Below are 15,264 nucleotides of genomic sequence, written 5' to 3'. Positions count from 1 at the left end.
GGCAAAACCAGCAAAAAACAATTTAAAAAAATTAATAACAGACAAACGTCAGGGGGGAATACAAACGAGGAAAAAAATAAGTGAAAAGAACTAAAAAGTAAGCATCGCAAAAACAAATAAATAAAACTAAAGTAATAATAATAACAATAATGATAATAATAATAATAATAATAATAATAATAATAATAATAATAATAAAATGTAAACTTCGGAACGACACAAAAACCACCTGAATAAATTTTAAAAAATGGACTCGGAAAAAAAAAAACACCCAGAGTAATAACAATAGAAATATTATAAAATAATATCCGGAAGATGAGATGAAAACAGTTGTGTAAGGAAATACTATGAAATTTGTATACAGTGGTTATGATATGGTGAGGAGACGAGGGGAAGAAATGGTGCACAGATGAAGGGGAGATGGGGGGAAGGGAAGCTATGGTGCAAGGAAGAGGGGGAAGTGGGGAGAGGGGGAGGAATGGTGCAAGGAAGAGAGGGAAGAGGAAGGGGAGAGGGTGGTGTGGAAGATAAGAGTGTAAGGTGGAAGGGATGAGGTTGAGGTAGGGGGAGGGAACGTGTGGGGAGAGGAAGAGGGAGAACAGAGAAAAGTTGGAGAAAGGGAGGAAAGGAAGGGGAGGAAAATGATGGGAAAGTGCTTGGACAAGGGAGAGAAGAGTAGGTGAGGGAGGAGAGGTAGTAGGTGAGGGAGCAAAAGAACTGAGGTGGCAGGAGGGGTACAGGAAGGGGAAAATGAAGGAAAGAGATGAACTGAGAAGTGGGAGGAGTGGAGGAAAGGTAAGAGGAAGAGAGATGGGAGTGTGATGATGATGATGATGATGATGATGATGAAAATGATGATGGCAGTTTTTCTTTGACTGTAGTATGAACATCTCAGTACGTGTCTGTTCATTTATATGTTCATTTATATATATATTTACGCCAGTCTTCGAAATCTATACGGTATAAAAAATTCGATCAGTATAACCGTGTGTGTGTGTGTGTGTGTGTGTGTGTGTGTGTGTGTGTGTGTGTGTGTGTGTGTGTGTGTGTGTGTGTGTGTGTGTGTGTGTGTGTGTGTGTGTGTGTGCGCGCGCGCGCGCGCTACTATAACAGCTGTGCCCGTCTTCTTGCTAATTACCCAGCTGTCTCTCCCTCATTACCTCTTAAGTACCTACCATCTACTTACCAAACCCCCTTACCTGCTACTTACTCTCCTACTCGCTTACTTAATCTATCTACTTATTTCCGGACTGTTCACTAAATCCCCCTTACTTATTACATCCTCAATCTCCACCTCTTCAATTTCCCCCTTCAATACGGCTAAATAATACACCCAACTATAAACCTACCTTTCCCAGTTTCAAATGCCTATCCCAAACAGTAAAATCATCTATGGTATCTTGCAAGGAAAGAATACACACAATACGGCATCGGACTGAAAGGGTTGTCTCTCCTTCCAGCTCAGTTGATGGTCAGGTGTAGTCAGATTGCAGGGATGGTTTGACTAGTAACCAAGGAGACTCATACGTACACCCCCTTATCCTCATATTCTACTCTTCACCTTGTATTTCCTACTGATGTTTTGATCCTAAATAGGGCAAATTATCACTATGCCCCGCATTTTCGTTCATTATGGCAGCTCCCTAGCACCGTTTCCTATGCGATTTATTTTGCTAATTTCACCTAACTATCCTATTCTGTGTTCTATAAATCCTTCAGCAATGCCATACTCTGCATAAACAACGTACAAAGGATATTAACTAACCGGAGCAAGAGAGAGAGAGAGAGAGAGAGAGAGAGAGAGAGAGAGAGAGAGCCTAATCACCTAAGACATATCGTTACTCAGCCTTACTAACAACCCCTTGCAAACTTGTGCATTACGTCTCCTGTCTAATTGGGGACGGTGGTACAACTCTCTCTCTCTCTCTCTCTCTCTCAGAATTTTATGAATTTTCTTGTTATGTTTGCTTTTGTCTTATTTTATTTCTCTCACTTTCCACTTCTTGTACCTCTCTCTCTCTCTCTCTGTCTCTCTCTCTCTCTGTCTCTGTCTCTCTCTCTCTCTCTCTCTCTCTCTCTCTCTCTCTCTCTCTCACACACACACACACACACACACACACACACACACACCAAGCCATTGTTAAGCGCTGAAGGATGAGATGGTAATGAGCGAGCTGGCCTGGCCCCCATTTTCTTTGCACTCGACTGCCATGTATTTTATGCCAGACTAAAGAAGAAAATGAGAAGTTAATTAGTTCCGTTTTGTAAGTACGCAGCTGAGTCAGGTTTTCGCCCCCTTGGAAATTTATTGGCTGGGGGCAAATGCAGGACGTGTGAAAAAAATTTGCATAGTTTATTTAGTGTTCAAACTTAGTGTGATAAATATGCAAAGTTTTATTTTTTCAGAGTTTCAAGGGTTAATTTTTTGCATACTGTTCATTTAATGTTCAAAGGTGAGAAATCTTACCCACTGTTCACTGTTCAAAGTTAATGTGACAAAAAATTGTATATTCTATTATTATTATTATTATTATTATTATTTTTATTATTTATTTATTTATTTATTTATTTCTAAAGTCACTGTGTCATAAATCTTGCACACTCGTTATGTATAGCTCAAAACCTGACTGTGACAAAATTGCACACCCTCTATTTGTTGTTCATGGACAGTGTGATAAAGAGTCATTGGCCTTCTTGTTCAGAGCTTAGTGTGATAAATATTGCATCCAGTTTATTTACAAGTATACTGAATCACACTGTATATTCAGTTATTGTTCACTATTCATTATTTATTTATTTTCACACTTAATTATTTACCGAGAGTAATTATGTATCCTGATCACCGAATGCTCTCCAACACGCCCAATTTGGCTTATTTTCAGATAATTACGCTTTGGCTTCAGCTGTGTGTGTGTGTGTGTGTGTGTGTGTGTGTGTGTGTGTGTGTGTGTGTGTGTGTGTGTGTGTGTACGATAATATTCTGAATGTCACAGTAGTTACACATATATAGGGCTTAGAATCCTAGAGACACTTGTTGGAGCTTAAAGACAGAGGTATCATTGAAATTTGTTACTTTTTTCAACTTTAACATTTTTTTTCTCTTGTTTCAGGGTATTTGTCCGGCGGTCGCTCTTCCCCCGCCCCTGCCACAGTCATGGGCGTTGGGGTGAAGTGCTCCAACCCCGGCTCCCCCCCACCCACTCCCTCCCAGCCCCCACCACCCCTCTGCCCCCCTCTCTCCCCTGTCCTCAAGAGCGGCTCCATCACCCCCACCCCAGACGACAGCATTGAGCCCGATGTGGATGTCACGGATGAGGGGGACATGGAGGGGGATAAAGGGGGAGGGGAAGGGGGAAGTGAGGCCGGTGGGGGAGGGGGAGGAGGGGGAGGGGGCGCTGGGGGGGAGGGGGACGACTTCACCCCCAAGAAGAAGCAACGTCGCTACCGGACCACCTTCACGTCCTTCCAACTAGAGGAACTGGAGAAGGCATTTGCGAGGACACACTACCCCGATGTGTTCACAAGGTCAGTGGCTTTATTTATCTATCTATTTACCTCTTTATTTATCTATCTTACTTTATCTGAAGGGAGAAAGGGGGAGGGAGGTCATAATAAAGATGAGTTATCTGGTGGCAGGCTGAATTATTACTTATGTCCGTAGGTATATTAAGAGTATATATTTTGTGTATATATGATGGATGGATGCAGAAGATAATGACAGCTTAGGGAGTACTATAATATACATACATGTTAAACAGATACAAAATAGATGTCACTTTCTTTGCGATGATCTGGCGTCTATCATTCACAGAGCACTAAAAACTAAACTTGTCAAATTTCCAGTCTAACACTATTTATTTGGAAGACGTATATGCGAACCAAGTGGCCATAAAACACACACACACACACACACACACACACACACACACACACACACACACACACACACACACACACACACACACACACACACACCTTTACATTCTTGTTTCCTTTCCGCCAAACCAATATTCAAATCCAATAAATTTTCACACAATGCTCCCTTGTTATATGTCAATACTGAACCCAATTTTACGCCAGACGAGTATAAAAACGTGAAAAATAACAGAGATAATGACTTACTTTCTCGTTCTCTATCTGTCAACCAGACAATCAAGAGACACAATAACACAATCACTACAATCATCTGATACACAATGCAAACCTCATATATTTCAGAAACGAACCATAAAATTAGCCAATAAATTGAGATGTCACTGATTTTCCCACTCCGTCAGCTATTACACTCAAAATACAAAGCAATTTATTCACAATGGTAGCCTAACGTGCAGGGCGGTACATAAAAAGCGCTCCACTTAGAATTCATTGTATTTAATGTATTGGCAAAATGGTTCAGTGTGCTTGTATGGGTGTGAGTGTTGCAGTAAAGGGAGGAAGTTTATGATACAGGATGAACAATGACAACGCAGACATAAGCTCCTTGTAGAAGTTAAATGATGTAGGATGAACGCTGAGAACCCTGAAAGAGCCATCCCACCTTTACACAAGAATCGTTGGGTGGAGAGTAAGAGGGGTGTTATATGGAGTACAGAAATGAACTTTAAACCTGGCTATAAATTCAGATATTTCTCCATCTTCTGGCCCCTGTCTGCCAACTGCTACTCTCAAGCGACATTCACCTTACACAATGCTAGTCTTCGATATTTCAGCTATAAATGTGACCGACGTACCGAGATATAGGTTATTTCTCCTATTCTCCGTCTGTCACCCAAACACTCACGCGAAACAAACACATCCAATTAACTCATATACAATCGACCACATACCCAATTTCCACTTACCTCATTCCCCCCTCTACTAAGCCCCCTTTGCCCCCCTCCCCTTTCCCCTCTGTCCCTTTGCCTGCACCATCCCCCCTCCCTCTTTCCCCCCTCCAAACCCTCCTAAGACAGGTCCCCTTATGCCCACTTCCCCTTCCCTCTGTCACCCTCTGTCACACTGCTCCTTTCCCCTTCCTCCTACCCTCCCTACCTTCTTCTTGCTTTCCCTCCCCCTTCCTCCCTTCCCCTCCCCCTTCTTCCCTTCCCCTCCCCTTCCTCCTTTCCCCTCCCCATCAGCCTCCTGCCGCGCCCTTCCTCCCTTCCCCCTCTTTTCGTTCCCTGGTCATTTAGAACCAATATTACCAGCTTCGTTTCCGGCAATTACACGGGCGCTCAATTAGGCAGCACAGAGTAATAATGCAGGTGGGATGGAGGCTCTTTACGATAGGCTAATGAGGAGGGTGAGGGTAATGGGGTGGGTGGCGGGGGGTCGTTAGCGCATCAACAACTGGCTGGTGCGGTGCATTGTTGGTAAAGCTGTTAGAGTAATGCAGATGGCAATATTTATCTATCCGTCTCTCTTGTCTGCATATTTGTCAGTTTTTTAACGTGTCCACCTGTCGATTTGCCCCCTTATATTTAGCTGTCTGTCTGTCTTGTTGGCTTATTGATTAGACTCTCCATCTGTTCACCTGTCTATGTTAATCACACTTCTATAACGAACGTAAACTGAAATGAACCAATATACGTCACAGTGTTCAATCAACGTTAAAACGACAACCTCAGTGTACTTAACCTAAAGCCTTAAACACACTCATATCCTTTGACCACTCACTTAAAATCACTTCAGTCACATCCCTGGGAGCCCCACTGATCTAGTTAATCCCACAATCAACTGGTATATGGAATTTATATCCCTACTGTGCATTTAAAGATCGCGATATGCAAACTCTTTCTGTGCAATATCGATATCTCCACTCTTTAATCCTCAAAATCACGGCAATTAAATTCTCACTTTGCAGTATGTCTTACTTTTGCAATCTCACACACATGGCATTCAAATTTTCGCTTTGCAGCCTCTTAAATACCCACTTTGCAATCTCTAAATCACGTCATTTATACTCTGGAATAACTAAATCCCCACTTACCAATCTCCCAATCACGACATCTAAACTCTTACATTGCAGCATCAGAATCCCACACGGTCGCTTATTTTCGGGCGTGGCCTTAGAGCTTCCGGATATTAAGTAACCATATACCGCCGGTCCTCCTTGTTAAGTCGGGGATGTGTGCAGTTAATATCACAAAATTATCCATACAACTGGCCCCGTAAATTGCGAGGGGGAAACTGGCAAATCGGCTTTATAGGTAGCGGTGGAAACGTTTATGGGTAACGTTTGCGTAATTTGCTGTAGAGTTAACAGTACAAACGAACGTCATTATGATCCATAATGAGGACCTGATAGGGAGTTCTTTCACCCACCTCCCCCCACACCCAGACTCGACCACAACCTACTTTCCACCTTTGCTGCCTTACCTCTCCCTAACATACACTATCAACCCTCAATCCTTCCTCTGCCCTGCCTACCCACTCCTATAACATACCCAACTCAACCCCCCCCCCCCACCATTTCATCCCTCACCCATCCTACCCCTTACATACTCGTACACCTTCACCCACTCCTGCACATCTACTTTCATCTCTCCTACAACCATCCTCATTCCAATACCTTTTCATCCCTCTTCATCCATCCCATACTCGTTCTCCCTTTCCTCCCGTAACATCCCCACTCCCAAGATTTAGTTTCTGTACTAGTTTCATTTTAACTAGGCCTAAAATTGCCGTCTCCATCTTGAATACCGATTTGCAACAATAGATTAGCGCTTGAGTACGACCCTGGCCACGAGGAAGTGCTATGGAAAGGATGCAGAGCTGTAACTTTGTCTTATTCTGCCACTGAGCTGCGTGAAATAAGCTGCAAAAAGAAGAGAAACTGGGCCAAGAAAAAATAAATAAATAAAGCCCTGCCACGGTCAATACATCAAACATTACACTCGAAGAAATCATGGAAAACTCAATAATCCAAAAGAAGGCCAACTGTCCGTAACATCCAGACCAATTCCACTCATATTAATTTAACTAACATTTTCTCCAATTTCATATAAAGGCTCCTTATATATATATGTGTGTGTAATAATAATCAGTTCCTTACTCTGAAACTCTCAATGTATCAATTATTTTTTATTTAATTTGGTTTTCCTTCCTCTGTCCATCTTCTGTATAAGGAAAAAAACAAAACAAAGCTGATCATATTTTTTTCCTGCCTCTGTTCATCTTCGGTATAAAAAAAAAATGACTGAAAAATTACCCTAGTGCTACTAACTTCCTTGAACAACAATCATTTCCGTCTAGCTTAACCAACATTTTTCCACTGCTCAAAATCCCCCTTTATGCCTCCAGTAAACCCCTATTACCTCCTCTAAAACTACCACCATATCAATAAATCTCAGAGGAAATTGTTGGTAAGCCGTAAGAGTCTCAACTGTCCTTAATATCCAAATCAATTTCAACCAGATCAACTATTTTTTGCTACCTCATAAACGGCCTCGTATTAATTTGTCTCGGCGGAAATTGTGACAACTAAAGCCTATTTCATTAACAACTGCATGTAATCAGTTGCACTTACATTGGTCAATACTGCACTTTTCAATTTCCCATAAACCCACTTAAGCTTGTCATAAAAACCAATTGCCCTTCCTGAATCTGTTAATATATCACTTACTCTCATATATCGCCTCCACACCCTATATGAACAAGCCAGTCACAGTATATAAACCACCTATACCCCTTTAACCTTAACTTAGCCCTGATTTCCGTCCTTTTGCAGCTTATTTCGTGTACCTCAATGGCACAAAAAGACTACTATAGCTCTACATCCTTTCCACAGCACTTCTTCGTGACTAGCATCATGCACGTGTTAATCATCTGCTACAACTCTGCATTCAAGAAGGGAGGGATGGCAGTTTTAGGCCAAGTCAGAGTATGAAGAGTATAGTTCACACACATACATAACTATATCACACTCAGTTGCTACATATACCTTCCTTTTTATATACATCACTCCTATATACACCACACCTGATTGCTATATAAATCCCCTCGGTATATACCTGTTTTCACCTGACAGCCACAATACTTCCGTCCATCCCTTCGTCTATATATATCACTCCGGTCGCTAAACCTTGAGTTAAATGTATCTTTTCCTCCATATCTCTCTCTCCTAGTCGCCATATAAACCCTCCAGTTCCCATATAAATCTCCGTATCGATAATGGCTATACTGATGTGTCTCGTATGACCATCCTTGTGGTATAGCAGTAAATGAACTACAGTACCTTGTTATATCGCTTCCCAATACGGACATCTCCCTTTCTATACACATTACTTCGTCGATATACATCGCCCCCACCTCTCACATAAACCTGTCCGTGTCTATATTAACCTGCCAATGCCTATACCAACCCCTTATACGCCTCCCTATGGTATAATCTAAACTACCTTATATATCGGAAACAGAGAGTCTACTTTGTTAGAATCATTCATCTATAAAACTTTTAATATATCACTCTCTATATATATTACCCCATGTCCTATATAATCTCCCAGTGCCTATATAACTCCCTATAAGCCTCCTAGTGGTAGAGTCAGAAGAGAGAGTAGACCTTTTGATAATTTCCCTGCACTTCTCTTTATGTACCACTCTTCCTATATCACTCCCACTCCCTATACAAACTCCCCACTCCCTATATAAACCTGCCAGTGTCTATATAAAAACCCTATAAGCCTCCCCGTGGTATAGTCTAAACCACCTTATCGTAAACAGAGGGGGAACTTGTTATGATCACTCTCATTAGATGTCGTAAAATTTTATAGGGATGGCGGGGCGTGGAGGGGAGAGGGGGAGGGAGGGGAGGAGAGAAGGTAGAGGGGGAGGAAATGGAGGCGAGAAGGGAGAGGGGGAGACAACAGATTGGGGAGAGAAGGAGAGGGAGATAATGTAGAGAAGGAAGTGGGAATGGGGAAAGGAGGGAAAAGATGGGATAAGAGAAGACAGCAGATTAGGGAGGGCTAGGAATGGAAAGGAAAAGGATGGATAGGGAGATGGAAGGGCATGGAGAGATAGAATGAAGTGTGGAAGGGGACAGGTTGGGAGAGGCTGAGGGAGAGAGGGTAGACCTAGAAGAGGAGGGGAGGGAAGTAAAAGAGAAAGATCATCAAGAGGGGATGGGCATAAGAGGGAGGGAGAGAAAGCAGAAGAGAATTAGCTTGGGAGAGGAAGGGAAGGGAATGAAGGAGAGAAGAAAAGAATGAGACAGTATGAAGTAGCGGTACTGAGGAGACAGAGAGAAGAGAACAAGGGAGGAAGAAGCAATAGGTTGAGAACAGAAGAAAGGGGGAAAGAGTGAAGAAAGGAAAGACAAAATATGCAAAGGACTGGAAATGACAAGAGGGGAGGTGGAATAGAGAAGGGAGAGGATGGAAGAGGGGGAGATTGTAGACTGCAGAGAGAAGAGGTGAGAAAGGGAGAGGGAAGAGAAGGAGACGAAGAAAGAATAAAGGAGTAGGAATGGGTACAGGGGAGTGAGGAGTGAAGAAGGAGGAAGTGGGATGAGAGGGGAGGGGGAAGTGGGATGGGAGGGAAGGGTGTGGAAAGGAAGCGTGAGGAGGAAGTGAAGGACTGAGATGAAAGTTGATACACGATGGCTGTTATTAGAAATTACACACACACACACACACACACACACACACACACACACACACACACACACACACACACACACACACACACACACACAAATCACCACCTTCTCACAAATAATTCAAAGATCAATTGCCACTCCATTACTCCCACGAGGTAAACTGCACCACATCCTTCTCTAGTTACGCTCCAAAGTGACGCCAAATTGCGTATAATTGGCGTAAATTGCGTTAAATGCGTACGACTGCGGACGCTGTTATGGACACGTGTTAAAAATCCAGGTGTAGTATCTGATTACTTCTGTTACAATACGTCTCGGTGCTGGAGAGGGACGCCTTCACGTGGTGGCACCGATCTGTCTGGGTGGTACCGCTCCGCGACTGTAAAAATGTCCCTCGCTTCCCTCCCTATCCCCCAGGAGGAGGATGGTGGACTGCAGGAGGACAGTTTCAGCCTGCAGTCCACTGAGTTCACATGCAGCTGAGACTGGATTAAAACAGCAACATCAATTACTGCAACCACTACTACTACTATAATTACTACTACTACTACTACTACTACTATGTCTGCACTCTGGAAAATGTCAAGGACAAGTATTCTAGTTGGTTAAGGAAGCTCCCTAACACCTATTCCCAAGCGATTTACACCGTTCATTACACCTTACTGTCCTCTTCTGAGTTACATAAATCCTTCCAATACCGCCATACTCTGCATAAATCACGTTCAAAATTAAATCAACCAGCCTCAGCCACAAATAAATCGCTAAGGAAGAGGTGCTACGGAGCCCGACGAGAATATGATCCACGGTATTATCAGGCGTTAATATTCCAACTCCATGAGGGAGGGGGGAGTGAATTGGGAGGAGGGCAGACAAATGGTGGGTGACAGAGCGACTTGGAGGCGTTTTGTTTGCGGCCACCCTTAGCGGAATTAGGGCGTCGGGTTATAGATGGATACTTAATATTCCAGAGACATCATTTCATTTCCTGCGTTATATTCAATCTCAATTCAATCACTATTTACAATAATCATAAAGCAATAACAATAAACAATAAATTTACTTAGGAGAAGGTCTATAAATGTTTAAGTCATATTTTCAGACATTTATTCATTTATTCTTATTTATCTTCCCAAGGTTAATCTTCAACATGTACTGGTTTATGTAGTTTTTCGTAGCCCGGTAGCGTATTGTTTTACCCACTTAAAATCACTGTCTTAAAATTGTGTGTGTGTGTGTGTGTGTGTGTGTGTGTGTGTGTGAGAGAGAGAGAGAGAGAGAGAGAGAGAGAGAGAGAGAGAGCAATATTTCACTTTCAACATGCAATGCTCGTAAATCCATCCCATAATATGAAGGGAGAAAGAACAGTATTTTCACATAAAGTATGCAGTAAATCCAAGGACTATTAATTTTGAGAGAGAGAGAGAGAGAGAGAGAGAGAGAGAGAGAGAGAGAGAGAGTCTAATAATCTCCCAAAGCTAATTTTTTTTTTTTCAACCTTCTTCTCATAAAAGATAAATAAAAATGAAAAATATAATAAAAGATCATCATAATCACCTAATAAAGGAAGCAGATAAATAATAGAAATAAATGATGGAGTGACCCCCTCTCTACTAACCAGCAGATGGAGAGGCAGCAGCAGACTCAGCAGGAGGAGCAGTAGTAATGGGGGTGAAGGACTCCCGCTGCTTAGTTCTGCTACTGTCTGCTTCCTCCCCTCTGATACCCTACCCTCCCCCTACACAATCCCCTCCCCTCCATCTCCCTCTTCTCCACCCACCCATCTCTTCCTCCCCTTTCACCACCTCCACTTTCCCTTCACCCTCCCTTTCCTTCCCTTCCTTTCCATTCTTCTCCTTCCCCACCTCCCTCCCCATCCGTCCCCACCTCCCCCTTTCTCCCACCCTTCCTACTTCTATCATTTGCTAACAACATCCCCTGCTGATTTCAAGGTGGTTCGTTCTCTCTTCTGCTTAGTCTGCGTTTTCTGCTTTTCGCCCTGCTTAGTTTTCATCCATTCCTGCTACCCTCACTGCTAAAACTTCCTCTATCCTGCCTGTTTCCTTTTATGATTATTAAGTCTCCACTCTCCCTCCGTAATCTCTCTCTCTCTCTCTCTCTCTCTCTCTCTCTCTCTCTCTCTCTCACCTACTAATCCCTCCTTTTGACTAGTCGGCGTTTCTCTCTCTCTCCGTCTGCCTTTTCCTCCTGCTCTTCTTCGTTATTAGCCTAGTCTGTTTTCCTATCACCCTTTTTCCCTTACTTCATTTTTCCTTTTCCCTTTCTTTCCTTTTTCCTGTTTTTCTCCCTTCCCTTCTTGCTAAGCTGCTAACTCCCTTTGGTAATGAGGTCTACCAACGCGATGCGAGAGAGAGAGAGAGAGAGAGAGAGAGAGAGAGAGAACAAAACCGCCTTCATACATCCCAGTATTACCTCAGTCTGACATCATTATGAGAGAGAGAGAGAGAGAGAGAGAGAGAGAGAGAGAGAGAGAGAGAGAGAGAGAGAGAGAGAGAGAGAGAGAGAGAGAGAGAGAGACCAGTTTTGAGTTACCTCAGCCTGACACCTTTATCACACCTTCAGGAAATGGTACCAGTCTTTTTTTTATTTTTCCAAAGTTTTATCCTTGACATCTAGCAAGTTATGGCAGAGTCTTAGCCTTCACGCTTCACCTTTTATACCCAATTCCCGGAAGAAAAAAAAAAAAAAAAAAAAGCGCGGTGGGAGGAGGAGGGTGATGGAGCAGGGAAAAAAATTTGATATGCAGAAGGAATGAGAAACAGTGTCCATTTCTTATAATCATTTTACCTATAAAACTTTGCATCGTATTTCAGTAAACCATAATTGTTACATATAGTACTACTTTTTACTCTTCCGCCGACGTCTATCTATCTATCTATCTACTCGTATCTATGCATCTATTTACAATCAGAAGCTTTAATTCCGGAAAGAGTGGCCATAATCGCCTCCATATCATTCTGTCCTCTGTCATCATGTTGCCCTTCTGCAGCTCACACACTCCACACTCCCTCCTCCATCTCATCCTCGGTCTCCCTCTTCCCCTCCGCCCCTCCACCTCATTCACATACACTCTTCTAGTCAATCTTTCACCCTCTTCCATCTACCCTTAAAAAAAAAAAAAGCTGAAGAAATATAATATGAGAAATGAAAGGACGATACCACCTTATTTATGAATTCCAAGTATTTTAAGTCCATAACTAATTACTTTGTTATGTCTCCCAGTAAAAAAATAAAAAAATAAAAAAAGGAACACAAAATAGGGGTGTTCAGGGCTAAACGAGAGCGCGTTGGTGTAATTCGCTCGTAAAACATATGCTCAATGTGGTGATGGGTGAGGGAGCGTGTTGTTGTGGGGCAGGAGTGTATGTGGGGGGAAGAACGGCTCGCCAGGTAACACCACATGCATTTGTTACCTGGTTACCCTAATTTACTTGACTCTAGAAGCAGCACTTGTAGAGACGTTTGACAGAGGAAATATATGCTTGGTTTTGTTGCTCTAATTTGCATTTGAGGAATGTCTGAAAATGTAATGGTATTTATTTATTTTTTTACTAACATGCCTGACCAATATGCTTGCTTGGTTACTTTAATTTTATGTTTAAATTTCACACGTGTATGGGGAATGAAAAGCAAAAATGCATCGCAGTGTTTTGTAACTGTAGTCTCCTTGACACAGAAAGGTGAAAAAAATAAATAAATAAAAGTTGACGTTGCAGGAGTTAATAATAATTGCTGCAAACCTCTTCGGCACGCGGACGTCTTCCCTATACTACACACTGTAAAATAAGGTGACGCTAACCATAATAATAATAATAAAATAATAATAATAATAATAATAATGATGATAATAATATAAAGACTCGAGGAAGGTGGGTAAAACGGGCCATATGTTGCGGCAATCCAGTTATGCTTGGGAATGTTAACTCCTTCGATCCGATAACGCGTTTCTGGCGTAATTCTTTCTATCTTAAGAGGATTTTATTAACCTTAAGAAGCCTTGTTCGTGATGGGATTGACGAAGGGGTCATCTGGCTCCTCCAGTTTTAATTTTCCCTATGATGAATGACGTGTGGAAACAGCTAAAATCGATCACAGTAATACATAATCGGGCTGAGATGGTTACACACACACACACACACACACACACACACAACCACCCAAGGCACCACACTTTGCAGGTCCTCCAAATCCACTCCCGCAGTACATTATGTCGAGTGTGATTTACGCCACGGCGATCGTATCAGCACCCAAGCTCATGAATAACAATGAGGGCAATATGTCGGAAATTTCCCCCTGGTTTGCTGCCGTGTTATTTTGCCTGTGAAAATACTACGGTGGCGGGAATAAGGTAAATTGCATAATATCAGAAAAACATAGAAACTGGTTCTGGTATCCCGTCCATCTCAGTAAATATTGGGAATCTGTCAGGACAGCAAATTTACAAGGTCAAACGCTACAGGCCTAGATTGGCGTGAAATATTCCATACTTTCGTCCAAATTTAGTTTCATAGGTATTTTCACACGTATCAGCTGAACAGTCTTTGCGTTCTATTTGTCTCTCAGGTATTTTCACTTACATCTACTGAGTTTGTTTGTCTGCTTAGAATACTGTATAAATGCATTCGGTTAGGCTTGCCGGTATTATAATCTACCTTAGTACTAATCCGATGATACTGAGCTGGATGAGTCACCGGTGCCTCAGTGTTAATAGTGTTAGCATCAACCCGTTCATGGCCACGAAAACTCTATTATAATTCTTTTACAAACCCTATCATTATTCTTTTACAACGGACACCGACGATTTCATACGGTAGAGAATAAATTATAGGAGGATGGGTGATTCTGTACGATAAAAAAGGTTCATGCTACCGTGTTATATCATCATCATCATCATCATCACCATCATTCTGTACTTAAATCTAAACAGAACTATACTTTCTGTAGCCTAACTTGGCCTAGATTTTCGTCCTTTTGCGGTTAACTTCACGTAACTCGATGGTAGAATATGATTATAGTTCTATATCCTCCCCACGACACTTCTTTGTAACTAGCATCATATTCTACTGCTGATCCATTGTTACAACTGAGCATTCAAGACGGCGAGATGTCAATTTAAGGCCACTTTAGAGCACAACGGGAGAAACGGTACCGTATAGTTAAACAGCTCCTTCCTCTTCCTGTTCTTGCTTTTCACAGTGATCCATCATTTCCTCCACACTCACTCGGCTTCATGCAGACTTCCACCTGGGTTAATAAGCCACTCCCTCGTCTACTACTAAAAAAAAGGGGTACCATACTAAAAAACAGTAAAAACACTCTTTCCTCTTCCGAACGCGATTTAGTCATTAAAATCCAAAAGAAACTTCCCTGTGAACCATACCTGCGCTTCCCCCTCTTCGCTTCCTCCCTCCCTTCCTCTTCTTCCTTCCTCCTCTCCTTTCTCTACCCTCTCCTTCCCTCCCTCTTCTTCCTTCCTCCACTCCTTTCTCTACCCTCCTCTTCCCTCCCTCTTCTTTCTTCCTCCTCTCCTTTCTCTACCCTCCCCCTCCCTCCTTCCTCCAGTTTCCTCCTCCTTCCATTCGTCTGCTTTTCCAGGGCGACGATTCGTTTGTCGCCACCCCTTACGTGATTAGGGTCACTGGCGATAGATATATAGACAGAGAGCT

General features: G+C 42.5%; 1 protein-coding gene across 1 annotated transcript in view; it reads left to right on the top strand.

Annotated features, from left to right (window-relative positions):
- LOC145402096 (uncharacterized) overlaps positions 1-15,264 on the top strand; it is a 178,255-nt gene that overhangs the window by 130,257 nt on the left and 32,734 nt on the right. Inside the window, exon 2 of the mRNA XM_080274214.1 lies at positions 3,111-3,525. Coding sequence (XP_080130340.1) covers positions 3,111-3,525 — 415 coding nt within the window. The remainder of the gene's footprint in view (positions 1-3,110; positions 3,526-15,264) is intronic.

The sequence above is a fragment of the Coenobita brevimanus genome, chromosome 6 (genome assembly GCF_032717465.1).
Source record: "Coenobita brevimanus isolate Jiangsu-jjx chromosome 6, ASM3271746v2, whole genome shotgun sequence".
In the NCBI taxonomy this organism is placed as follows: Eukaryota; Metazoa; Arthropoda; class Malacostraca; order Decapoda; family Coenobitidae; genus Coenobita; species Coenobita brevimanus.
The sequence above is the reverse complement of the archived record's forward strand: the minus strand, read 5'-3'. Positions and strand labels throughout refer to the sequence as shown.